The sequence below is a fragment of the Mustela lutreola genome, chromosome 11 (assembly GCF_030435805.1).
Source record: "Mustela lutreola isolate mMusLut2 chromosome 11, mMusLut2.pri, whole genome shotgun sequence".
Taxonomy (NCBI): domain Eukaryota; kingdom Metazoa; phylum Chordata; class Mammalia; order Carnivora; family Mustelidae; genus Mustela; species Mustela lutreola.
In genome coordinates this window covers 24,178,881-24,205,985 of record NC_081300.1, presented here as the reverse complement: position 1 = coordinate 24,205,985, position 27,105 = coordinate 24,178,881, and the positions used below count along the sequence as shown (strand labels likewise).

At 50.2% G+C, this 27,105-nt stretch overlaps 1 protein-coding gene across 2 annotated transcripts in view; it reads right to left on the bottom strand.

Moving 5' to 3' along the window:
* The window catches only part of MYO5B (myosin VB), a 345,627-nt gene that overhangs the window by 104,509 nt on the left and 214,013 nt on the right, over positions 1-27,105 (bottom strand). For both annotated transcript variants that reach the window (XM_059138813.1, XM_059138812.1), the window contains exons 9-13: positions 26,109-26,218; positions 20,543-20,808; positions 10,230-10,311; positions 9,589-9,729; positions 636-758 (exon numbers count right to left, since the gene is read on the bottom strand). In XM_059138813.1, coding sequence (XP_058994796.1) covers positions 636-758; positions 9,589-9,729; positions 10,230-10,311; positions 20,543-20,808; positions 26,109-26,218 — 722 coding nt within the window. The remainder of the gene's footprint in view (positions 1-635; positions 759-9,588; positions 9,730-10,229; positions 10,312-20,542; positions 20,809-26,108; positions 26,219-27,105) is intronic.

Sequence of the window (27,105 nt, the reverse complement as noted above, 5' to 3'; positions counted from 1 at the left end):
ACACACATGCAAGTGTGTGTACAGAGCGGGAGGCAGATAGAAAATCTCAGAGCCCTCGCTGAGCACAGAGTCTGAGGCGGGGCTCGATATCACAGCCCTGAGATCATGACCTGAGCCAAAACCGTGAGTCAGATGCTTAACCGGCTGAGCCGCCAAGATGCCCCTGGAGTCTGCATTTTAGGGCGACCCCAGTGACTTATGTGCAGATTACTATTTGGAAAGCAAAGGCTAGGGCAAGCAGAACAGAAATCGATGTAGGAAAATTCTGTGTACACCAGGTGTGGGAAAGGAGCCACCCAAAGAAGAGCGCCATTCTGTTTTCATGCCTTCCTTCTCCCTCCGGGGTAGATTCACAACTGTTTTATGGGCTCCTGTCCTCCCAGGAGAGAGACGCTCAATAAATGTTTGTCAGCCACATGGCTGGTGAGCTGCAGTCCCTCCCCTCCAGCACCTGGGGCTCTGCCAATGTAATGACAGTTTGATGTATTACAGAGGGGGCTGGGGAAGGAAAGAGAGGGTAGACAAAGACCCTAAGAGTCTCAGGTCACTTGAATTCAAAAGATCCCACATTCTCTTAGCCTTGAGTCCCTGTAGGGTGGGGCTCACAGCACACCCAAGCCCACGAAGAAACTCACCTTGTCAGCAAAGTGGACGACAATGAAGGCTGTGTTGGACATGCGGGGTTTCTGGAAGTGTTGGCTGCCAGAGTGCCGGTCATAGAGCTTCTGGGCCCAATTCTGGTCAGTTCCTTTGGGGACCTGCAGAAACATGTAAGAGGACAGAGTGCTCTGTGAAGAGGAAAAAGCAAGCAGAGAGCTGTGGCAGAGGGAGATGGAGTCCACCAGTAAGTTGATCTCACAGGGGCCAGACCCCAGCTGGACAAGGAAATCAAGTTCTGGCCACGAACGCTTTGGATCCCGCATGGCCTTCTCTCAACACGCCAGGTGGGTTGGCTCCAGTGGTGTCCCCAGGAATGCACGTAGCCTCAAAGAATCTTCTGGTCGAGATGCTGATAGGCATAGGGGAGCATCAGTTTGGAGCCCGAGGTCGCAGGAGCAGTGTCAGAACAGTTCTGAAGATGTGGCTTCCCCTAGCTGGGCCAGAGGCCCCAGTGTCATGACAGTGCCATGCCCACCCCTAGCGCTGTGCTCCCGCTCACTCGGCCCAGTGCCTGCAGCAGGAATGCCCGCCCTCTCTGGCTCATCGAACCACCACTGTCTGGGCTCAGCTCAAGCCCGCCCTCCTCTCTGAAGCCTTCCCTGGCTACTCTTGATCTCACCTGGGAATGCCTCACGATTATGCTCTTACACATACACTAATGCAGTCCATCACTGGGTTTTGTGCATCACTTTGTCGCTACAAACTGTAAGCTTGATGGGCTCAAGGAGGGTGCCTTACTGTTTTTTACCTGCCCCTCAAAGCACTTGGAATTGGGTTTCAGGCACACACTGGGTATTAAGATCTAGTAAATGAGCTATGCAACACTTTCTCCACCATCCTCAAGTTTATATATTTTTTAAAGATTTTGTTTATTTGTCAGAGAGAAAGAACAAGCAGGAGAAGCAGCAGGCAGAGGGGGAAGCAGGCTCCCCGCCGAGCAAGGAGCCCGACTGTGGGACTCGATCCCAGGATCATGATGCGAGCCAAAGGCAGATGCCCTACCAACTGAGCCCCCCAGGTGTCCCAAGTTTAAATTCAGAAGTTTCATGACAGTAAGTGTTCTGGGGCAGCCCCTTTCAGTATCTTCCGGGCTGGCTTCAGAATGGAAACAGCATCAGGGTGCCTGTGGGGCTCACAGTCGTTAAGTGTCTGTCTTCAGCTCAGGTCATGATCCCAGGGTCCTGGGATCGAGCCCCACATTGGGCTCCCTGCTCGTCAGGAAGCTTGTTTTTCCCTCTCCTACTCTCCCTGCTTGTGTTCTCTCTCTCCCGATGTCTCTCTCTCTGTGAAATAAATAAATAAAATCTTAAAAAAAAAAAAAGTGAAACAATATCTTGTTTTGTTGAAAATATAACACAGAGTCACTGTAGCCACCATTCGATTGCCCAGGATGATAGGGGGTGGTGTGTCTGCCACTATCATCCCTGAAGGCCACTGTGCACACCCACTCCTCGCTTACAGCTCACAGCTGGGCCTGGCCTCCATTCCTTTACATGGTAAATGTGGGTTGACCCTTACACCAGCCATTTAAAAGGGTTTTATTTAGTAAACTAACAAAATAAGTGGCATAAGAAAAATGCCTACATGCTTAAGCACAAATTTCTTAGATAGTAAGTAAGCAACCAGATTCTTCTCCATATTCAATTTAGTGTGACCATTATTGGATACCCAGTGCCAAGTGCTGTAGGTAATTCAAGAAAAGAAAACCTTCTCTTGATAGAAGCTATTAATTGTGTTGAGCAGACAAAATACATTGGATTTGGCACTTTTAATACACTGTTTTGGGCGCCTGTGTGGCTCAGGGGGTTAAAGCCTCTGTCTTAAGCTCAGGTCATGATCCCAAGGTCCTGGAATCGAGCCCCAGATCGGGCGCTCTGCTCAGCAGGGAGCCTGCTTCCTCTTCTCTCTCTGCCTGCCTCTCTGCCTACTTGAGATCTCTGTCAAATAAATAAATAAAATCTTTAAAAAAAATACACTGTTTTATATTGGTCTTCAAGCATCCTGAGTTTAGAAACACCAGGTACAGGGGAAGGAACAGGTCCGCAGAGCAGGGCTACAGGAGGCAAGGCCAAAGGACAGGAACCCAGTGGATCCACAAGTGGCAGGACTGGGACAGACAGAACAGGAAGGGTAAGATGTGAAGACAAGACTCACTTAGGTCAACAAATTTGCCAGCATCAAAATCATCTTGACTTGACAATGAGAAACCGGACTTCCGTTAGTAGACTGACTCTGTAATCCTACATCTTCCCTCATTCAGCTTGGCATGCATCAGTGACCAAAGCAGGAAAACAACATGTTCACACATTTCTTAACCACCACCCTCAATGAAAAGTAAGGGCCAAGAGAATTAACAATTAAGATTCTCAGATAATACCAAGAGTGAATGCCCATGGCACTTACCATTGATCAGTTTTCTATACATTTTAGATGCATAGACTCATTTAATCATCACAAGATTCCTATCAGCTAGGTACTATGTTTATACAATTTTACAGATGAAGAAATGGACACAGAGAGGTTAGGTAACTTGCCCAAGGTCACACAGCTGGGAAGCAGCAGAGCTGGGGTTCAAACTGGGCCAGGTTGACTCCAGAACAAATGCTTCCCGCTACTGTGCTTTCCTGCCTGACAACAGAGAATCAAAAGCAGCCACGAAGATGGGGTTAGACGGAAGGCACTTATCTCCAAAAAGGATTTGAAACAAGCACAGAAGAAAGCAAATCTTATGTTTTGATAAAATCTGGGTTGTGGGATCAGTAGCTCTGGAATGTTCTGAATCAAATCCTTTAGAAAATACTACATGTGGCTTCATGCAAGTGGCCTTCCTCTCTTCTCAAAATAACATGAAGAGCCTGGATCCTAGCTCTGTCCTCCTCTACGTGAGGACAGTCCCTCAGAGACCCAGTCCCCCTGACCTGCAGGGTTGGCCACTGGTCAGATCAAAAGTACAGGTTTGAATGCATAGGAAATGTCCAGAATAGACCAATCTTTAAAGACATTAAATAAATGAGAGTCTGCTTTGGGTGGTGGAGGGAGTCTGGGTGGTGGGGGTTGGGGAAGTGACTATGCGGGAGGGAAGAGTGACTAGCAGTGGGTTCTGCTACTGGGGCACAACTCTTAACAGACTGCCAACCAGAGGTTGTGTATTTTAAATGAGTGAATTTTATGGTATGTTAATTGCATTTCAATAAAGCTGTTAAAATGCATTAATGCATTTAATGATTTTACTCTTTGTTTTTGAAACTATAAAATTTTTAAAAATAAGGAAGAGGGAAGAGGGTGAGTCCTCAGGCTCCCCTAGCCCTTCTCCCCCATCAGCCTGCATTTCAAGCCCAGGGGCTAGGGTGCTCGCGGGCAGCTGGGGGCAGAGACAGGCTCCTTCCTCTGCTCCTGGCTGCCATCCCCAGTGCCGGTTCCAGGATTTTACATTTCCATCTTCACAAAATGCCCCTCTGTGTGCTCAGCAAAACACTGAGTTGGGCTGAGTCCACAGGTCAACTCCTCTTTCCTTCAAGTCCTGCTGGGCACTTAGTACCATTCAAAAAAAAAGTACCGTGCCAAATAAATAAATAAATAACCATCCATCACGTTTACTGAGAGATGCTACCTCTGCAGATGAGGACACTGTGCCCAGATAGAACCAGGAGCTGGCCTCAATGACCGCCATCTTTTCATGGTCTTTGACCTTCCCTGTTGGCAGGACAGCCATTCCCCTGCTTCCTGCCCTCTCTGCCAGCCCCCCGGCTGCCGCCTCCTGCACAGGACTCATAATCATCTTCATGGGGAAGCAGAGGAGCCAACCAAGCAGGACCCGGAAACAGAGCATCCACAGGGCCCCGCCCCCCCACCTCCCTTTGGAGGGAGCGCTTCTCCCCACCAGGGTCCTGTGCACTCACCGGCTGGCCTCCTGCAGCCATGGCCTGGGGAGGGGGGTGTCAAACTTACTGCCTCTGCTGCCTCACCTCATCCTCCCCACGAAGTCGCAGAAGCCAGGCTGCTGCCCGGACAGCTCCCTGACCAAATTCTCTAACCCACAGGCTTGCTGCCAGAGGCAGGGCCCTGTGACCCTCTCTGTACCCTCCTGCAAGTCTTTTGTCTTCCCCGCCTGGACAAAGGAGAGCAGGATGCCTCCCTGCTCCCCTCTCTCCTGTCTGGCCAGTGACATCCATAAGAAGTGATCACACCTGTCCCTGCCTCCCAGCCCTGCATCCGTAGAGCCTTCAGAGTCCAGTCCAAATGCACTCTCTAGACAGAGCCTCCCATTCTGATCGTTCTCACTTTCCAGTGGCACCTGCCACCACCACGGGGTCTGGACAGGTCGGACCACTTCAAGTTCTCCCAATGTGACACTCCTTTGACCCAGAAGGCCACCTCACTCCCGACTTCTCTTCATCATTAGCCCTTTGGGGGCTGCTTCTCCCCACACAGTCACCTCCTCCTGAAAGTTCCCACCCTGTCGCCGTGGTGATGACTGCAGCCCTGGCCTGACCCCTTGAGGTGCTGTATGAAGGGCAGAGACTCGGTGGCAGGAACAAGGGCTTCACTGGGCAGGTGAATGAGCAGAGGTGGGAAGGCCCCTTCACCTCCCTCCCTCTCGGGTTTTGACCTGTTCGCAAACATGCCGGACAAGGAGAGCTCGGGGGCAACAAAGCACGAACCCTTGAGCTTAACACTGAGCGAGCTCTCCTGAGAGCAGGCTGGCCCCAGGTGAGAAGCAGGGGGCCTTCAGGATGCCATCCCTCCACTGCCTCAACAGGGAGTTACGGAAGATCTGCCCTTTTGCCAGCTTTTTAGGCCAGGCCCCGAAAACGGAAGAACCCTACTCCCCAGAGCAGAGCCTGCTTCTGGCCTCAGGACTGCCTTCGAGTCCCCAGACTGAGTGCCTCTGCGGTGTTACTCGCAAGCACTGCTTCCAGGGGTCAAAGCATCACTTTCAGAAAATTCCTGCTGATGCGAGCATGTCACTTACAAGGAAACACGCTTCAACTGACCTGTCCTATCCCATCAGCCCCAACTCATTGCTCCCCCAGAAGAGGGAGGGCAGGGAATGCCGCTCCAAATATGGCCTATATCATGCCCCAAAGCAGCCTTAGAGAGCAGTGGGCACGGGAGAGTTTTAAGAGTAGCCTGGAAAGGGGGCGCCTGGGTGGCTCAGTTGGTTGGACGACTGCCTTCGGCTCAGGTCATGATCCTGGAGTCCCGGGATCGAGTCCCACATCAGGCTCCCAGCTCCATGGGGAGTCTGCTTCTCCCTCTGACCTTCTCCTCGCTCATGTTCTCTCTCACTGTCTCTCTCTCAAATAAATAAATAAAATCTTTAAAAAAAAAAAAAAAAAAAAAGAGTAGCCTGGAAAGAAATACCAGCTGCAAGCAGACCCCTGTGTCCTCCCCCCTGGTTACTGATGGAGTGGCCTGGGGCAGACGGACCACAGATCCAGGATTGCAAGAAGGCTCTTCCCCCTGAAGGGGCCCTGGGGGACTTCAGTCACTCCATGAACACCCCTGTGGCTGCAGGCACCCATCACGGGCTCCGGGGGGAGCCACCCCTGTGCTGCTCCTATAAATCCCCCAATTTCTAATTTAAATGCCAGCCCACTGGCTCTGCCTGCCGCTGTGTGTCTTCTGCAGGAAAAGCGATTTCCCAGTGGCCGCTTTTAGAGCAGGAGTCTAATTCTTCATGTGGCTTTGTGTCCTGTCACATGGGGGTCACGGGGCAATCCCATTCTTTCTCATTCTGTGGCGTGTGTCTGAGCGGCAGTGGAGGGGAGGGACGTGGTCTGAGGCAGCTCCGCTGTTCCACAGGATGGTCCCTGAGGGACGCCGTGTCACTGGGGTGCAGCCAGCTCCGGGGGGACTCCCTCCCCCGCTCAGGCTCACAGCCAGTGGTGCTGCCAAAGGGTGCAGCAGGACCCCAACCCCCGTTTTGTGGAGTTGGGTGTATGATGGTAGGCTCTCCCTACAGCAAAACACACTCTGTCAAGGCACACGAGGCCCGTGAGTTCTGACAAAGGCACCACCTTTCGGTTCACCCACTGCCTGCTCACGTCAGGCTGCACTGAAGCACTTACCTCAGCAGGGATGGGAGGGGGGAAGCTTTCCACCCCGGGGCTTTGTACTCCTCCTTAAAGAGGTGCTTGTCTTGCCCGCCCTGCTCCTCCCCACCCGTGTCCTCAGCCACCACAGAATTTCACCAAGTCCCGCTGGCAGGAGTGACACCCCTCTCAACACCAGCTGGACCGACCGGAAATCCGGGTTCTCCTCAGACCTGCCCCTCTGAGGAGCCCCGGGCACAGGGAAGCAAGGAGACCTAACAGAATGGCCCTCTTTCTGCATCGCCATCGCCGTTCCCTTCCCTGGATTCTGCTCGGGTCTTGCTCTGTGGCCCTTGGGCTGTGGTCCAAGCCTCTTCCAGCTTGCTCTGGGCCCAGGGGGCACTGGGCCTTGCCCACAGCCCTTCTGCCTCCCACCCCCACCCCCACCCTCAGAGCACAGTACTGTTCCTCTCCACCCCTACTGGCCAGTACGGAGAACGCTTCCTCCTCTCCTGAGACCTGACAGACGGCAGGTGCATGACACATTCGGGGATGTAACACACATTCGGATGGCGGGGGCAGAATTCAGGCAAATGCAGTCTTCAGCTGAAATCAACTAATTTTTAAGAATCTGACCCAGTCAGAAGGCTCCACAGAACATGAAGGCAGAGATCATCCACCAAGAGAGTTTCCATTAGCTTCTCAAAGTAAAACAGATTCCGCAGGGAGGCCGCAGGTGGTTTGCACTCGGTAAGGAGACGGCACTGGAAATATGCAAGGCTGCAAAGTGTAGGGGTCTGGGCTGTTGAACACGGCTTGCAGCCTGGGCCTCCTGGTGACCACTCTGCTTTTCTGCTAAGGATCTCCCACCACCCTGGGAATCACCGGCTCACCAGGCCCATAGGACTCCAGTTTCCCCTTACTGGCTTAGCTCCCAGCCTTGTGGACAGAGGTCTAAGGTTTCTGCACCTGTGTTCCTATCACCCTGACTTGACCTTCTTGGAACCTGTTCCCTTGGGTAGTGGCACCTTTCAGATCCTCAAACCATAAGCCAGAGCAAACCCACTTCTATCGGTCTTTGTCTGCTAACCGAAGATAAATCACTGGAAATCAATTAGGCAGCTGCTTGATCCAGAGAATCTGTCATCCTGAAGCCTTAGGCGTTTTTCTAGGTGTGTGTACCCAGCAAAGGAGAGACCATGCCCCAGGGCTTTACATCAGAGCTGTGCATCAAGAATTGCTGGGTAGAGCCACGCAAGGTAAACCACCCACTTCAAGGGCCTTCCCAGAGCCCATGGGTCTTAACCTTCACCCCGGGAGGGCCCTGAAGAGCTGGAGTCCTGGAGCCAGGGCCTGGGGTGGACACAAGGACACGGTGGTGCCTTCGGGGTTGGGGTGTGGGGCAGGAGGAGAAGATTATGAACAGGAGCACACACCACACTGGAGGAGGGGAGGAGGGTCCCGCTGAGCTTGAAGTGGGAGGGTCCCACTGAGCTGTTGGCAGTGGACACTGAACCCAAGTAAGTGAATGGTGAACAAAGGGCTGGGGGAGGGGAGGAATGACACTTAAGAGTTGGCGCCATGACTTTGGTCATCGAGCCAGTGGCACTCCACGCAGGAACAAGTGTCCTATCAGCTTCATCGCTACCTCCCAAGCTGAGCAGGCCCAGGCACACACCTTACACACTGAGGAATCAGCCCTGCCCAGAGCTGACGTGGGGCAAAGCCCACAGCTCAGAAGAAATGCTGCAAACCATTAGGAGTGAAGATGTGTGAGCTGTGGACTTTGGCATATCTCCCTCCATCTTCCACAATTCCATCAACTACTCCTTTTCATTGTCAGAGACAATGACACTGGGAGCACCCTCCCGGAAGGGGGCTATCTGCCTCCTCTAAACCATCCAGCCATGCCCAATCCTTCACAGGCAAGATGTGGGAGGCCAGGGAGTAAAGGGAACCAGGCATTTTCCTTGCTATCCAAGAATTGTGTGTTTCTACACATTTGGATGAGAGTTTCCACTGCTCGAGGAACGTTACCCTTTTATCAGCACCCATTGAACTGGGTGAAATTCTGAAGATCATCAGATCCAAACCTTCTAATCCACAAAGCAGGAAACCAAAGGCCAAAGCAGTTAGGTGATCAATAAGACCCAGATTCTTGGTGCACCTAGGTGGCTAAGTTAGTTAAATGTCTGCCTTTGGCTCAGATCATGGTCTTGGGGTCCTAGGATCAAGCCCTGCATTGAGCTCCCTGCTTAATAGGGAGCCTGCTTCTCCCTGTGCCCCTCTGCCCCTGCCCAAGCTCCCATACATACAATACATACACACATATGTACATAAATTAAAAATAAAATAAAACCCAGATCCTCCTAAACCACATTTTCAAGGTTGCCTGTCTTTGCCCTTGCTGGCCACTCACGACATTGCTGTCCTACCAAGTAAAAGCCACGAAAAGCTGGATGGGGGACCTATGGACCTCACCTGCCACTAAGCTTGCAGCTCCATCACTCATAATGCATCTGGCCTGACAAACATGCCCCTGGGCTCTTGGCCTTCACTCTCAGAGGATGTCTGGTCTGTCTAGATGTGAGGGTCCTTCTCTCAGTGCCTAGAATATCGGGGGCACCAAATCCATACCACCATTCTATGGTGCCAAACCATACCATCCAGTCTCTGCTAAGAGAGGTACACATTCACCTACACAGTTAGCTTCTAGCGTGTAGAGTGGACATCAAGGCTTCTCTCACCACCTTACAGGTGGGCTAAGTGCCCATGAAATCCCCACTCTGAGACCTCACACACTCCCTGCAGCACAGAGTGTGGGCTCTGGCAACCCCCACCCCCACCCACCTCCGGCATCAAACTAACACAATGAGCATGTCATCAGTCTTACCTTACACTCTTCATCCAGCAGATCCAAGATGCCCAGCTTGGCTTCTATGAGGTCAATACAAGGTTGGTTATCATAAAAGTCAATCAAAGTCCAAGGGATCTGCTCCTTCATATACTCTTCTTGCTCTAGTTTGAATACATGCTAGGGTAGGTAAAAGGTCAAGGTTAGTGAGCTGCAGGCACATCCCAACATTCATCTACCCTGAGCTTCAACCACGTGAGCTTGGAGTCCCAGAGAAGGGGGCATGGATGTATACCCATCAGAAAAGGTTTGAGCACTAAGTCACAGTCATGACTGCAGAAAAGGAGCTCAGTTGGGTGATCCCCATTCCCACGTGAACCCTTCTCTAGAATATTCTAGTAATCAACTGGCTTGCAATCCAGCAAATACCCCAGAAGCCTAGAATCAGGAGGTGGGGGAGTCAAAACCAAGGGGAGGATCATTTACCTTCTCAACCCATTCTCCTGAGCAGCAGGGAATGCCTTCCCAAAGCTGGGGCACCCCCTACCCAAGACACTAAGAGAAGGCTGGGGCAGAGCTAGAGCCCACTGGCCCTGGATGGAAGAGAAGTGCCCCAGGCTGCTGCTCCCACGGCGAGAGGTCCCCCCACCCGACACCCCGGGTCCAGGAGCCGAGCCTACCGAGTTGAACTGCTGCTGCAACTTCTCGTTTGCATAGTTGATACAGAACTGCTCAAAGCTGTTGACCTCAAATGTCTCAAACCTGCAGAATGGAAAGGGAGGACAAAGGGGCATTCGTCTTACCCAAGGAATCACTGGGACTTCCAATAGGCTACTCTCATCTCCTTTCTCCCCCCATCCAGCTCCATCCTCAACTCTAGCACAGAAGTCCCTCACAAGCCTGGGAGGGGGGCTTTCCAATTCACACAACAGCCCCTCACGGGCTGGCAGGGGCCCCCACCGAACACAAATAAATCGCAATTTAACCAATCCCCTATTAGGCAACGTTTTGTTTCTTTTCCTGATTTTTAGCTGCTATCAATGCTGGGGCAAATGTTGTATATGCATCTTTCATGGTTCTTTCTGTAGGATGCAACCATCTTAGCAGAATCACCGTGTCGGAATATGGTTTCTCTTTTTTTTTTTTTAATTATTTTAAAAGATTTTATTTATTTGAGAGAGAGAGAGAGAGAGAGAGAGAAGAATATGGTTTCTTAAAAGGTAGAAGGAAATTAACTTCCAGAAAGGTGGAACCAACTCATGCTGTCACCCCTCAACCACTCCAGCCTCCCATGCATCCAACTGTCTGGCTGTCCTAGTACTGATTAAAGTTTTTTTTTTTTTAATTCATTTCCATGAAGTTCAAGTTTACACACGATTCAAAGACAATCAGATGTGCAGATTAAAACTAGCAGGAGGGTGGAGAACAGCTGATTTGGGGGAAGCTGTGCAAGACCAGAGGCAGGAAGTCAGTAAGGCAATTATTACTGCAGTAATGATCCCAAAAGACCAATCGAGGCATGACTTAAGCTGGTAGTGACCGAGTAATGATAAAGAATCAAAAGACACTAAGGGAGAGACAAATGAAAGGGCTTCAAGTGACCAATGGGGCACGGAGGCAAGATTCACCCCCACAACCAAACGGACATGGTAAAGCTCGCCAGGCCAGAACGGTCTAGCAGAATCAGCAGCATTAGCTACAAATGAGTGGGGCCATCTTGCACACTGGGTAGCGTCATCGGGCTTAGGCAGTGGCGGGGCAGAAATGTAGGAGGAAGAGGAGCCGTTTTCTCATTCACACCACTGGCTGAGTGAGCGCTCGGCCCCAAATGCTCCAGGAGCTCCTCCTCACTCCATGCCCACAAGGACTCCATGCTACAAATGGAAGAAATGAAGGCAGGGGAGATGAAATCATCTGGTCCAAATCAGAGTCCGCATGCAGAAGAGCCAGTATGTGAACCCAGGTAGTGATTTCTGAGGCCCCATTCTTAGTTTAAGAAAAGTTTCACTAAGAAAAGGAGGGAAAGACTGGGGAAGGGCAGTGGACAAGGTACTCCCAGAACAGGAGTGGGAGTTATCACAAGGGACATGGGGTGGGGGGTGCACAGGCTTCAGCCTTCCCATAACCTTACACTTTTACCCCCTCATTCTTCAGTATACACAAGTTTCTTAATCTTATATAAAATTATGCCAGCCTTCCCCAATGGACTGTACTCCCTAATTACCACTCCCAATTAGAAATGTCAGGGTTGTAGGCTGGTGGTATTGGAGAGGCAGCACCTAAGAGAGAATAAATCCATCAGACAGCCAACAGGGCCACATCGGGGCCCAGAAAACATCAGGCTTCTCGCATCCACCTTCCCCACCCAAAATATAAAACATGGAGAAGTGGAAAGTCCTTTTGAGATCAAAGGAGTCAACTGTTTGGAGACAACCATATTAAAATACAGCCTTCGGTCATGCCCACATAGGAGAAATAATTGTAAGTTAATCAAAGAAGACCAAGGATGGGAGTTGCACTCCCGGCCGTGTGGGGGTGAAGGGGTTCCAGTTCTCCTGCTGCCCTGGGGCCCCTCAGTCCAGGGGATGGCCCTAGACATGGAGTTCTGTCACTTAGAACCTCATTTCCTCCCCCGTCGCAACCGTACCCCAAGACAGGCTGCTGACACTGTCAACCCCCCAGAGGAAACTTAATTAATAAAACCTACACAGAAGATAAAGGAGCCGCCCTAGCAAATGGCCAGAAAATAGTGATCGGGTGTACATGCAGGGCTAACTGAGCTCCACAGAGAAAGGATTTAAGTATCTCCCACTTGTCATTTGTTAAAGGTTTATGTTGGTAGCACTCCATCAAGAACATTCTCATTAATTTGAGATGGCCTAAAATTAGCTCATAATTCCCCTATTTCTAAGATATGATCTGGTAACAATTCCTCTGCCATCTAGTGTAATTACTGTAATGCCTGCTGTAAGGCCAGAGATGAATGCGGGGTCTGGGTAGCTTGGAAAACGTCTAAGAAAACTGACCTCAGAAATCCTCAGCCAGGGAGACAGGGCCACTTCTCTACAATAGGAGTCTATCTGTAGCAATTCTTCCCATCAACAGAGATGATTTTTTAAAATAAACACAATGGATCAATTTATAGTTCACAGCATTAAATTGTCACAAAGAAATTTATATCCTAGAGGGAATTGGATTTCTCCTGTATAATCAATGTTGAGAATAGTTAGACCAGAATCCTTGGGTGGGAGGAAGGTCAGAATGCAGAATAAGACTTGATGCTGAGACCCAAGGTCTGAATTCATGGTGGTACAACCATCCCCCCACCTTCACTAGCCTCCTCTTCCTGAAACGTAGAAGAGCACAGAATTTCCTTCTGGTTCTGCTCCAATTTCAGGGTGTGGTAAGGGCCACAGAGGTCTCTAAAAATAAGGTAGTGTCTGCTGGAAAGTAAAACCACAATGAAAGGACATCCACCAAGCCCTCTGAGTTCATTACTAACCTCCACAAGCCCCTTGGTTCAGAGCAGAGGCCAGGCAGGGCTTTCAAGGCCGGGGAAGACTTCTTCCCCTGGAACGTGGCTCAAACGAACCCAACTTCTTATCTCAGTCTTCTTTCTTTTTACCAAGATCTCACTCTAGCCTTCTAACAAAGGTTAAAAGAAAAAATATGCATTGTCGGTTGGATATAGAGAGAGGGCTGTCAGGGAATGGTTATTAAAAGTTAGACAAGTCCCCTCAAGGTCTCTTTTCCTCCTGAACCCCAGGAAACCTCACAAGGGCACCCTGTGGTCTGTTCACGACGCCAACTCCTCTGATCTCTTTACTCAACCATCTTGGGATGCTGGCTGTACCCTAGAACACCAGGACTTGAACTCTGTTCCTGTGCTTCTCTGGGCCTACATGTCCCCACACAGGATTTGGCCTTCAGGGAAGGCGCAGTACTAGGCACTGCTCACATCCCAAGGCCAAGAACAGTTATTCTTCTGGAGGACCTAAGTCCCAAGTCCACTTACTTCGCAGTGTGCTCCAATTCCCTGCTCCTCTATGTGCAAGGAACCTCAGTGCGGGACAGAAAAATGCCCACTGTATGGAAACCCTCTCCCAGCCCATCAGTCAATTGCCTCAAGGATTGCAAGGTCTGCAAAAGAGCTCTCAGGAAGACCACAGGAATCTAGTATACACAGCCTTCCAAGAGATTTGATGCATTTATAGGACTTGAATGGCGGGTGAACTCAGAGGGGTGACGGAAAGGTCAGAGAGAACTGTGACTTTATCTGAACCTTAAGAGTATGAATGTGTGTCTGTCTCTAGGCACAAGCCCAAGAGCTGTGTAAGAGAAATTCTGGAAGGTTGAGATGGACTTTAGAGCAATCTCAGTTACAAGGTTCTCCTGGGAGACTCAAAGATTCCAAGGCAAACCCAATGGCTTCAGGGATCTGTTAGATCTGACAATACTGGGGCCAGCCATGCATGTTTACCCTGAGGATGACATGCCCAGGGATTTCCTGAGCTGACCACGTCTGGTCCACTGTTTATAGGCTTGAAGGAAAAGGCCACTGGCTTTTCCCCCTCCATTCACCATGAACCCTTTTCATCAAAGAGGAGCTAGGTAGTCTTCTCTGAATAACTAAATTGGAACTGTAAGACCAACTCCAAGAAAATAAAACATCCGTTAAAATGAAGGCAAACATTGGACCTAAGAAGTTTACTTTAAATAGATCATTAAAGGCAACTTATGTTGGAAGTATTTGCAAATTATATTTCTGATACGGAGTTAATATCCAGAATATACAAAGAGCTCTTACAACTCAACAACAAAAACCAAATAACTCAAAAAATAGGTGAAGGCCTTGAACATTTTTCCAAAGACAATATATGAAATATGACCAACATCACTAAATATTAGAGAAATGCAAATCAAAACCACGAGGAGAGATTACTTCATACCTATCAGGAGAGCTATGACCAAAAACCTCAAAATAACAATCGTCGTCAAGGATGTGGAGAAACCAAAACCCTTGTGTGCTATTGACAGGAATGCAAAATAGTATGGTCACTATGGAAAACAATCTGTAGGTTCTTCAAAAAATTAAAAATAGAATTGTCATATGATCCAGCAACCCCACTTCAGGGCATATGTTGAAAAGAATTAGAAGAGATACTTGCGCACCCTCGTTCCCTGAAGCATTGTTCCCAACAGCCCATGGCTAAAAGAAGCCAGAACATCCATCAGCAGAAGAGTGGGTAAACAAAAGGTGGTGTGTACACACACTAGAGCGTTACTCAGCTTTAAGAAAGGAGATTCTGTCACGGGCTGCAACATGGGGGAGTCTTAAGGACACTGAGCTAACTCACAGAAGCCAGTCACATAAAGACAAATGTTGTACGATTCCCCTTACATAGGCATCCAACATAGCCCTAAGTCACAGAAACAGTGTAGAATGGTGGTTTCCAGGGAAAAATGGGAGCTGCTCAATGGGTGTAAAGTTTTAGGCTTCCACCATGAAAGTGCTCCAGAGTTCTGTTGTATAACAATGTGAGTATACCTACCACCACTAAACCGTACATTTAAAAATGGTTAAGATGGCAGGGGCCGGGAGGTGGGTGTACCTGGGTGGCTTAGCCGGTTAAGCGTCTGTCTGCCTTTGGCTCAGGTCATGATCTCAGGGTCTTTGGGGTGGAGCCCCGCGTCAGGCCCCCTGCTCAGCGGCAAGTTTGTTTCTCCCTCTCCCTCTGCCCCTGCTCCCATGCACATTCTCTCTCTCTCAAACAAATAAAATCTTAAAAAAAAAAAAAAATGGTTAAGATGCTAAGTTTTATGTTAGGTGCTTTTCGAGCTACAGTTTTAAAAAATTATTTTAAAAAACTGGTATTATTAAAAAGCACTGAGTAGAGATGGGTGCTAGTTTAAAGTCAGGAAATATCACAAGAAATAGAAAATAATGTGAGAGCTGAGGACCGAAAATCCCAGCAAGCATAAAAAATGACTTCTCGAACACTGAAAAGAAATAAAATACAATTAAAAAAAAAAGAAAGAAAGAAAATCCCAGCAAACCCACTTCCTTCCTCCTGGGTCCTGCCTGCTCCTCTCCACTGGCCCCCCCCACCCCTGCACCCGCTCTTCCACTGTCCCTCTGCATGACGCACACCTCTCCTCCTCCCTCCAAGGTCTCTTAGTACAACTGTCCATGTCAAGAACGGGCCAGCCCCTGGATGCATGGGGTGGCTCAGTGGGTTAAGCCTCTGCCTTCGGCTCAGGTCATGATCCCAGGGTCCTGGGATCCAGCCCCACATTGGGCTCTCTGCTCAGCGGGGAGCCTGCTTCCCCTTCCTCTCCGACTTGTGATCTCTGTCAAATAAATAAATAAATAAAATCTTAAAAAAAAAAAAAAAGAAAGAAAAGAGCAGGCTGGCCGCAGCCAAAGCCCCTGCCACCCTGGCATGTCGAAGGCTCAAATCAAAGACAAATAACTAACTGCCTTTTTCCCAAATTGAAAATTGAAGCCATCCATTTCTTTTTGCCGTGAGGAGGGGAGAGGAATGAAGGATTACAGTTACAATTCCTCGAGCCTGGAGAGGCAGGCGCTGGTTAATGTAACATGAAAAGGAAAGCCCGGCCACAAGCTGCCTGGCTCTGTCCTATTCATTTCCATCCCCTGCTTGGTAAGAAACACCCGCAGGCAGGGAGGCCGCCACGTCACGGACCCTCACTGAAGGGACAAGCTGGGCTCGGGTTGGCTAAACTGCTGCATGGGAACTGCTTGCTTTGCACTTTTCGGAGCTGAGGCAGGGGAGCAAGCTGGGGGTGGGGGGGAGCCATCCCTCTTGCCAGGGCACTGGGGGCCTGGGGAACCTGGGGACCTGGCCTCTGAGCAGCGGCTCCCCACCGTTGTGCCCTTTATGTCGGGGTTCACAGCCTTTCCTACCATCCAGACCACCAGTCAGAACACCGTGTTAGTGGCAGGGTGCCTACATATGATGCTGGTCATTGCACTGTTTTCTTACCTACAAAGAAAGGAGTATTTGCTCTGGCAGCGGATTCTGTAGTAACATTTTAAACATTTACAGAAAATTCTGGAGCAGCTCACCCACCCTACAGAACACTTTTCTGTTGTTTCCAGAAGGAGCTTGACTGGTGAGCCAATAACTCCCTGAACAGGGGCTACAGTTCATCTGGGGACAGTTACCCCACTAATTACTAATTAGTGTCTCCCTGTCGGGGAGGGGGTGGCAATCCCACTCTCATTGGCTAGCTTCGCACATTTCTAACCTGATTAAGAGGGAGATAATTCCTTATTCCTTTCTTCTTAACGAACGGGGCTTAATATATTCAGAAGCACATCCCCACCATCCTTCGCATTCTTTCTCGCTTCCACATGCCGCCGTTTTTGCTCACCGATGACAAGAAAGAAGATAATCAAAGACTTTAGGTCATCCCAAGGGCATCTTCTACATGCACCATGTCTCCCCCCGCCTAGGGCTGAGACACAATGAGACCATGGAGAGATGCTCTCTCCCTCTCCAGCGTTTGGTGGTCAGAGATTTGGATAGAAAACTCAAAAAATAAAAAAAATCATGCTGGACTTTTCTGAAGTCATGGAGGATGATTGTCCTTAGAATCACTTCCCCTAGGTACATTAGGAACGAAGCATAAAGACAGGAATCAGTTTGGCGGTTGGGGGGGGGGGGTGTTGGAGAAGACGACAGGTGGAAAAGTGTCAGGTGTGACGTCCCACCCAGAGAATGGGGGGACGGCCACATTAAAAAAAAGATCCAGCGGCTTTCTGTAAGACATCTGAAAGTCCATCGAAAAGGAGACAGATATCAGGATTGCAAAAGGGAGAGGACAGTAAACAGCTCCATTCAAGGTCAGCCCAGACTCCCATCCATCACTGTCATTTCCTTCCAGACGAAGAAATGATGTCTCCGACCAGACAGAGCAGACACAGTACCACCAGTCCAAGTGATCTGCTTGCTGGTGGTGAAGTTTTTGGTTCTAACCTCCTAAGACTTCATTACATGCCTTCTGGCCAGAGAAGAGAGCCTCGGCCAGCGCAAACTCTTAACAGCAATTTCTCGGCAGACTCGCACTGCTGAGGAGCATGCTTACGGACATTCAGGGAAAGTGTCTAAGTGCTTTCTTGGCAACAGATGGCCCAGACAGCCAGCCAGCTCGCTAACTGTGAGCCTGCCCTAGCTCTAACTTGCCATCTCGCGCTTTGCCTCGAGGGCACAAATGCACCATTCCAAGGAGCATGTGTCCGTGTCCGCCATTGGACCTCTGCGAGGGGAGGGTGCCTCGCTGTGCCAACAGGACCGCTTTGCAGCACAGTGTGGAAAACGAAGTGAGCTCCTAAGAACAAGGATTTTAAAAAGAAAACAAGATGGCACAGCATGTCTGAAGGAAGCACGAAGAGTAGGAAACTTCTTAAGTACCTGGCCCGTGGCCCTACCGTGGAACGCCAAGGAAGCCAGGGCCACTCTGTGCCCACTCCTGACGCATGGGTCAGAAGACCGAGTTCTCGGGACCCCCACCTCATCACAGGCTCGATCTCCTCAAACCACAGACAAGCCTTCCCTGAAATCAATTTCTCCCCTCTGGGCAGTCACAGGACCTGAGAAGAACAGACTCAATGATGAAAAAAGTAAACAGCAAATAGAAGCACAAAATCCAGCTTGTCCGAGCCCGGTGGCGTCGCCAGACCCAGCAGCATGACAGGCCAGCACAGAGCAAAGCCTCTCACTGCGGATGCCGGGGAGGGAGGGAAGGCTGTGCTGCCACGAAGACAGCAGGGGACCATGACAGTAGTGAGCAGCGGTAGTACACAAGTCACAATGTTTTGTTTTGCCTTTTTAATGTTCAGTTAGCCAACATAGAGTGTCCATCATTAGTTTTTGATGTAGTGTTCAACAATTCCTTATTTGAAGTCACGATGTTTTCCCATGCTAGTCACAACACTGAGCCTACCTTTTTGTCTCCCCGATCAAAAACACAGTAAATTAGATTCTTACCTAGGTAAAGTCAGGGAATCGGGTCAAATGCTGTGGCCTGGGCTTCTCTGGGTCTTACTTCAGAAGGGAGCATGAAAGGTCAGATTTTCAGGGGAACCCAATTTCCTGAAAATACTCATGGGGAAGAGAATAATGGAATTACTGACAGCAAGGAGGCAGGCTCCCAGGGTAGGAAATGCTCCATGCTCTCCACAGAGAAATGGGAGGGGCTGAGCCCAAAGCAGGCACTCAGTGGCCAGGAGAAATGGTCTGGACCCAGCCACTCAGATGAAATCCCGAACAGCCTGGAGAGGACGCATCCGCCTTCTTCGGGCTCTCGGCGATGCCCCACTGTCGTCTCACCCGCTAGGAGCCTTCCCTGCCACACTTCGCTTTTTCCCAACATCATGACGGTGCTCCCGGGTCCCAAAGCTGCTGCCCCCACCTCCTGTATTTTACTCCCTCCCTTTAAAAGATCCAGTTCAAACCCCACCTTCCACATAAAGCTTTCCCTGACGGTGCCAACGAGCATGCCCTCTCCTGCCTTGACACTCATCCCACACTGAGTGTCCAAACCTTCAAATGGACTCTTCTAGAATTTCTTCGGTTGTCTCCTGTATTATGTGGCTCATGTATGTGCATTAGTTCCTCAGCACGAGGCCTTTGTGATGCCAGAAATCAAGTCTCCTCCTTCCATGTGCTCCACACCCTGCAACACTGTTCGATCAGAAGCCCGACCGTGAACAAGTACAGCAGAGCTCTAACGAGGACAGCCAATCTTCGCATGGGGACGTGGCCACTTCTAGGAGGTTCCCTTTGCTCTAGTCTCAACAGAAGTCCATCAGCCCACTAAGCAGTTGTTTCCACCAGAGCAGGCCTGTTCTTACAACTCTACACTTCCAGGGGTCTGAACTTCTATTTTAAGACAGAAGCCATAACCTTCCGTAATATGAACACCCAGGAGGATTCAATCTATTATTAGCTTAAAGAAGGCAAGACGTTGATCATAAAAGATGTGCAAAGGAGGTTGCAGATCAGGATGCAGAACTTCAAAGAACTCTAGAAGGATCTGGAAAGGACCTCAGAGAGACTGTGGCTCAATGCTTTCCCTCCAGCTAGGGAAACAAAGGACCAGAAGGAGGCTGTGAGGTGGGGAGCGAGCTGGGGCCAGCCGTGAGTCACCACCCCTGTCTTCTGACGCCGAGTCAGGGAGATTTTCCGCTGAGCCATGTTGCCTCTCCCTGCAGAAGACGCGGTTATAAATAACAGTCCTTGCCGTTAGGCTAGAATTCTGAAAGGAAGAGAAGCCTCAAGAATGACCGCACACAAGTCTTACAGTGCTGGGCAAAATTATGGTATTATAATAACCATCTTGATGGGGAACACAGTGAATGAGGTCAGATGGTAGATTTGAATAAAACAGCTGAGACACAAAGCCTGAAATTGCGTTCAGAGCAGCTTCCCGTCCAGTTCCGGGAAGACCCTTCGCTCGCCAGGCCTGTTTCCCAGTTGTGAAGACGGATGTGTACAGGGCTTCTCCATGCAGGAGCTACTGGGGTACTGAAAGGGGCCACTCTTCCTTGGAACTGCCTTCCATATTGTCAGACACCTAGCATCCCAAATCTTAGGCCACTAGGTGTCAGTAGAGACCCCAGTCGCTGTGACAACAGAAAATGCTCCCATGTGTCACACTGCCTGGATGAGAACTGGGAAGCAAGGTCCCCTGCCAACTCTGAGATGCTAGCAGGAAGACACAATCAGGGCACCTGGCTGGCTCAGTCAGTTAAGTGTCTGCCTTCGGCTCAGGTCGTGATCCTAGGGTCCTGGGATCGAGCCCCACATCAGGCTCCCTGCTCTGCGGGGTCCCTGCTATTCCCTCTCCCTATCCCCACTTGCGTTTCTTTTTTGCTCTCCCTTTAAATGTTTTGCTTGTTTGCTTGTTTAAAAAAAGGACGACACAGCCATCAGGCGGCGGGAGAGGAGGCCAGGAGCAGGCCTACCCGTAGATGTCCAGGACGCCAATGAAGGCGTGCTGCTTGAGGGCGGTGCACAGCGCCTTGTTGACGTGCTCCACGATCCAGCCGAAGAGCTGTGCGTAGATGTGCTTGGCCAGGGCGCTGCGCGCGTTGGCCACCTGCTGTGGGGACATGGTCTTCACGTAGGTCTCAGAGGTGGTGACCAGCTTGCGGTGGCAGAGCCAGTGCACCATCTGGCTGTGCTCCACCCCCAGCAGCCGGCAGAAGTCGTTCAGGTGTGCATCCTGGGGCTGGAAGAGACGCGGAGGAGGGCTTCAGGAGGGAGCAGAGGGCAAGCCTGCCACTGTACCCTGCCCGCCACCACCCCGAGCCAAAATGAGCCCCTCCCCCAGCACCGCAGACCCACAACGCCCCTCGCCACCCCTTGCCGCAGCACCAGCAGGCTCGCGCACTCCCACACCACTAAGCAGAGGGACAAGCAGGCCCCCAAGTGTGTTGGTGCAGCTGATTGTTACACTGAAGGATGAGGGCTTTGCAAAACAAAAGCTTTCTCAACTTTTCCTCTGCTCTCCTCCATGGCCAGCCGGCTGCCAAGTCACAGCCTAGAGAGAATTTCTTGAGTGAAGGGAGCAGAATGAGAACTGATAGCTTAGGGACGGATAAATCCATTAGGAATAAGGAGCCAGAAGGCAGCAGGAACCATACAAAGCAGCAGATGCAGAATCACGGTAAATGTACGGTTTCCATCTGCAGAGTCCCGCATGCATGGCTGAGCCCACAGCCTGGAAAGACGTCCTCACGGGCAAGCATTACCCGATCCTCGGGGCAAGCTGCACCCGATCCGACAGCTGAATGTTCTAGAACGAACACAGAGCTGAGCCAATGGGACATGCTTCCCCACATTAACACTGCAGTGCTCTGAGCATACTTTCCTGCACCTTAGCCTCAGGGATAGTAAGTAACACACACTTGGTGTTCTACTCTTAGAGCCCTTGCTGCCTGGGGAAAGAACCCACTGATGTGGAAAGTGAGGACAAATAGCAAGAACAGAGAACAAACTTTGACTGGAGAAGAGCCACGGAACATTGCAACTTGTAATACCACCCTTTTAGAGCTGGAGAGAAAACCAGGAATTCCACCTCCTGAAAACCCTTCTCTAGAGAGATAAGCAGCACCTTCCGCCCAACATACCCAGCTGCCTCTAATCTCGACCCTCATTTACCCAAAGTACCCATCATATCACCTGGCCTTGTGGTCCCCGGTAAGCACGTCCCCCGCAGGTCTTGTCTTCACTTCACCCCCATGTGTAAGTCACATACTCCTTGCTCTGCACTCAGAGCACCCCAACCCCCCCGCCCCCGTTCTTTGCTCTCTCATCTAAATGCCCTCCCCCCACCCGGAAAGCGGATAACCAAACCATGAGCTTGCCAGATTGCTTATTAAGTCTCAAGCAGAAAGGGAATCCTTCAGAACACGATGTTGCCACCTTCTATAATGGCCGTAAATTGCCTTTGCTTGTGGGACTCATTTTCTGATGAGGCTGCTGTGGAGGATCTAAATGAGAGTTTGAGCGTTCAATGAAAATTAACGCAGATAACTGTACCATTTCCTCCTTAACACCACTTCCCCAGGCCAGCTTTTTTTTCCTTCTACAGATATTTAAAATCCATCTACCCAAAGCAAACACAATTACAAAATAATAGAAAGTCAGAGTAGGAAAGAACCTCCCAGTAAGGCCAGTGTTCTTCCAAATACGGTCTGTGGAGCAACAGCTACAAAGCACTTTAATGGGCTTTACCTAACAACAGGGGCCCAGGGATGCCACCAGGTTAGACACAGCTGAAATGGTGTATTAACGGACCCTGAGAGCCCCAGGAGACATATTTTATGCAGCATTTCCTGAACTTAATTGACCAAAGAACCCCTAGCTTCTTAAGAAATTGCCTAGGGCTAAGGTTCCCAGGATAATTCCTTGGGAATCATCATTCTAACCTAATCCCTCTCATTTTTCAGGTAAAGAGAATGGGGGGTGGGGAGGTAGCGCTGACTGTGGCCCAGAGCTCCTGATCCAGCTGGGAAAGAGAGTCAGCTTGGACTGGGTGGGGAGGACGAGGCCCTCCATCTTTGCACACAGCAGGCGGGGCTGCCATGGCTCCTTGTCCTGATGGACAGCATTTCTCTTGGTGGCAGCCTGCCTGCACCTGCCCACCTCCCCCTGCCATACACCCCTCCCAAGAAAGCCACCCGCAGTGCTGTTAAATGCCTGGGGACTGCCTGGCAGGCAACAGGTTCGGAGGCGGTAAGAGTCCAACTTCTCAATCCGACCTACTTCCAAGGTGTTCTTAATTGCTTGGCATAGCATTACCACTGGATTCCCTGACCTGTAGATGGCCTCCCAGCAGCCGACAGGGCGGTTCGAAGCCTGCCCCCTGGAGCTCTGTCCCCCCCCACCCCAACCCAGCACCTCCCCGGGGAACGCAGCGGAGACAGAAGCCCATGTCCGGGCACTGTTTGATGCTCGCCTCAGGACAGGCTCCTGGCTGTGTGGTGGCATGGGGCTTGTCCCTCTGTTACCCCCTTCTGACTGTTGATGAAAGGTGCTAACTGCGACTGACTGAACATCACGTAATTACATTAGGCTTAATTAAATGATGCTAAATCCATTAAAAACGGCCAGCATCATAGGTAGATTAGGTTTTGTGGGCCCATATTGCCAAACTCAAGAAACAAATTGCCTCTGGTGCCCAAGTAATTGCACTCTGTTGCCTCTCCAAGGTAACTCTGGCAGTCACAAACACAGCTTAACGCTTTAATTAAAAATCAAAACTCCAGAGCAGAAGGCATACTGCGTCTGGACAGACAGCCTTTCCAGCAGGAGGTCCACCCTCTGCACCAGAGGAATAAACCAAAATCCATCCGAGAGAGACTTTCACCAGCAACCACTTCATGAAGACTTCCTGCGCACACCATGCGCCCAGCTCTGGGCTTGGCACCTGCTGGGGGACCCTGGCCGGGAAAGGTGGCCCAGCTCCAGGATGGCAGTGGTTCGGGGCAAACGGCACTGGCTGGGGCCCGACATGACCATTAATAGTCATTAAGGTCTTTCTGGGCCTTAGTTTTCCCCACCCTGTGAAGTAACAGGGATGTCCACAAGGTCCACTCTGCCGCCAACAAACTGCTGGGGATGAGTCAAGAGCGACGGGAGCCCCGGGCTCCTGTCATATCGGGGTCATATCAGCCCCCACTCCACAGATGAGGAAGCAGACTTAGAGAGGTTAGCTATCAGGAAGCAGCAGAACCAGGATTTAACCCTTGCTGTCCTGACTCACAATGAGTTCTCTGCACAGCCTCTCATCGGAGAACAACGTGAGGTCAGCCTAAGCGAAGTTACTGTGCTCAAAGCCCTGACTTCCTGGGGTGTCTGGGTGGATGGGGCCCTGCATCGAGCTCCCTGCTTGCAAGGAGTCGGACTTTCCCTTTCCCCCTGCCCTCCCTTCCACCCATGCACTTTTGCACTCTCTCTCAGGTATATAAAATCTTTAAGAAACAAACAAAAAAACCCCCTGACTTCCTGTTATTGAGAGACGGGGCCTGCTGCCCCATTTGGTAACAAAAACTTTACCTGTCAGCTTCCTCCATCTTCTCCCTAAAGCACTACCCGTGCCCTCTGTCCAGTCTTCTCCAATTTGTGTCTTGGTATTCACCTTCATATAGTCTTTCCAGAAACACTGGTGGGTGCCAGTGTCTGTCAGGGTTGGAAGGTCCCCCTGCCAGACCGGGTACGGCCTCCTACACCAGACACACCCTAGAGTTTAGTGGCAAAACTAGTGCTGAGCAAAAATCCACTCATCAGGCACCTACCAGGGGCTGGGCACCGACCGTCCCAGCTCCTGGGTTACAATAATTCACCAACAGTAGCTGCCTTCGTAGATTGTGATGTTTCATGAGAGGAGAGATGTGCAATCCCCCCCCCCCCCATGGAAAATATAAAATTACAACCAAGCGCAGCACCATGGAGAACAGGCACAGGTGTTGTAAGAATCCACAATGTGTGTGTGGGGGGGGGAGTGGGATGTTGAGTAAGTTGGAAACCCAGGGAATATGTGTCACCTTTCCTGTATCTCACAGACCCAAACCAGGAGTTTCTCAAAGCACATGTCCTTAATCTCACCTGTCCCTGACACCAGGACATACACGGCTGCCTAAGGAAGCAAGAGGCATTTACTGGGGTACACATGGGGGTTAGGTACCCTTAATATGCCTTCCTCACAAGGAGAAAGACATGGGAGCAATACTTCCCTGGCCCGAAGGCCTCAGAGTCGGTGGGTGGGGGGCATGTGGCCTGCATGGAGGCCCACTTCCCATCCCGCCGGGGTCCAGGATCTCCTCGCACAACAGGGGCTCTCTCTTAATATCGTCACTGCCAATCTCCCTGCCCACCCAACACACACACCCAGCATCGTCTGTGGTCTCCCACACTGCTCAAGCTCCAGCATTCCCTCCTTTCGCACTGGGCCCAGGCACGTGAGCCTCAAAGCTCTCCTCAGGTAGCAGATTCCATGTTGAGGATGCCTTGATGGGCCCAGGAGACCCTCTGCCCCCAAGACCATTTCTTTTTCAGGAACAATATATGGGGCAAGGGTCCTCTCTCTAAAGGCAGGACTGGTTTCAACTTCTGATAAGCCCTAACTCTAGGCAAACAGCAAGAGGTTAATAAATATTTGTTCAATTGAAAAAGCATCAGTTGTGAGTGGCATTGACACAGGCCCACGTTCACATTCCATAGTACTGTCTTGTGTCTTTTCCCAGAGTCCGGGTTTCTAAATTCTAAGTCTTTGGCAACAAGAATCCTCCTTTGGACTTCCCCAGGACGCAGCAACTAAGGGGCACAAGAGAGGTGTCTAGTCAGCAACCGCAGACTCACTCAAGGTGGGAACACCAGGGTGGACCTAGTTGGACACACACAGCAGAGAGCATACCCCAGCCGCTGACTATGGGACCACACATCTCCACCATCTCCCACATGTACCCATTTAGACATTCCGTACCTGGCACATATCTGATGCTACACTGGGCACCAGGAAAGTAACAGTCACTGTGAGCATTAATGGAATCATTCACAATTTGCCATACTTTCATAAAGGTGTCTCAATGTTCTGCATCTACTGCCAGAATCTTGCCAAGCAGGGTTGTCTTTTGTCTACCCAATTACACTGCAAGCTCCGTGGACACCAAATATGGTGTCCAGCTGTGCAGACCTCAGTGGGGAGCTCAGGAAGTACTCATGGATGGAGAACACTTTGTAGAATTCCATGGACCTCAGGGTCCTTGGAAAAGCAATCCATAAGAAAAATAATTTATTCAATAGCCACTAAATTCCCTGCCCTTGGTGATAGAAATTTGATGGCAGCTGATTTGAAAAGGACCTGTTCTTTTAAAATATTATCAGCAAGAGAACAGAAACCATTACTGTTAAGAATAAATAACCTACGAGTGTCCTCTGAGTGTAAAGACACATTTCAGTTGTATCAAACTCTAGGAACAGAGTAAATTGTGTATGTTTTATCTTGGGTGCTGGTGTGCAACTTACTGATACGCTACAGGAATCGCCATCACGCTCAGCCTGAATCTCCACGTTTCCAAGGTGCAGGATAGAAGCAATTATCTTAAAAATGCTTATCTGATGGGACTCTCTCACTCCTGGGGGGAAAAAAAAAGGAATGAATGACACTCAGCATCCCTGGTAGGATAGAAAGGACATTTTACCCTTTTTAAAAGGACTTTAAAAAAGTTTGATTTTTCCTTTCTGGGCCAATGACTCCTAAAGTGATCCGGCTCCTCACCGCATAATTACTAGTCATAGTAACAGCTCCGAGGGCAAAGGCGCTCCCTGGACTAAAAGGGAAATATCCTCACTCTGATTGTTCTGATCAAACCAGATGGGTTATGCTACCATTTTAACTTCTCCAAGAGCAAAGGAGAAACAGCAATCATGCAGACTCATTTTAAACTTCATTTCAACCAAATACTTTATGGATGTTTTTATGAGTTTAATAAGAATGGTCATTTATCTGCAGTCATTTCTCTTGGAACATAATAACCAGCAAACATCTGTGTCCCACATCCAAACTGCCGACGGGGGAGGAAGAGGAGGCCCTTCTGGGAGCACTGCTGGAGGAGCTGGACAGCCAGCTGGCTCTTGGCCACCGCTGAGCAGAGCCACACTCCACGCCCCCTCACGGGTCTGGACACATCAAACTTCGAACTGCCGGAGCCAACACCTGATGCCGCACTGACTTGAGCACGGGAGTCATCAATGACATGGACCATCTCTTAAAACTTATGTTTAGGGGCACCTGGGTGGCTCAGTGGGTTAAGGCCTCTGCTTTTGGCTCAGGTCATGATCCCAGGGTCCTGGGATCAAGCCCTACATCAAGCTCTCTGCTCAGCAGGGAGCCTGCTTCCCCCTCTCTCTTTCCCTGCCTCTCTGCCTACTTGTGATCTCTCTGTGAAATAAATAAAATCTTAAAAAAAAAAAAAAAAAAAAACTTATGTTTAGCTTTAAAACATAATCATTTCTTTTTGAA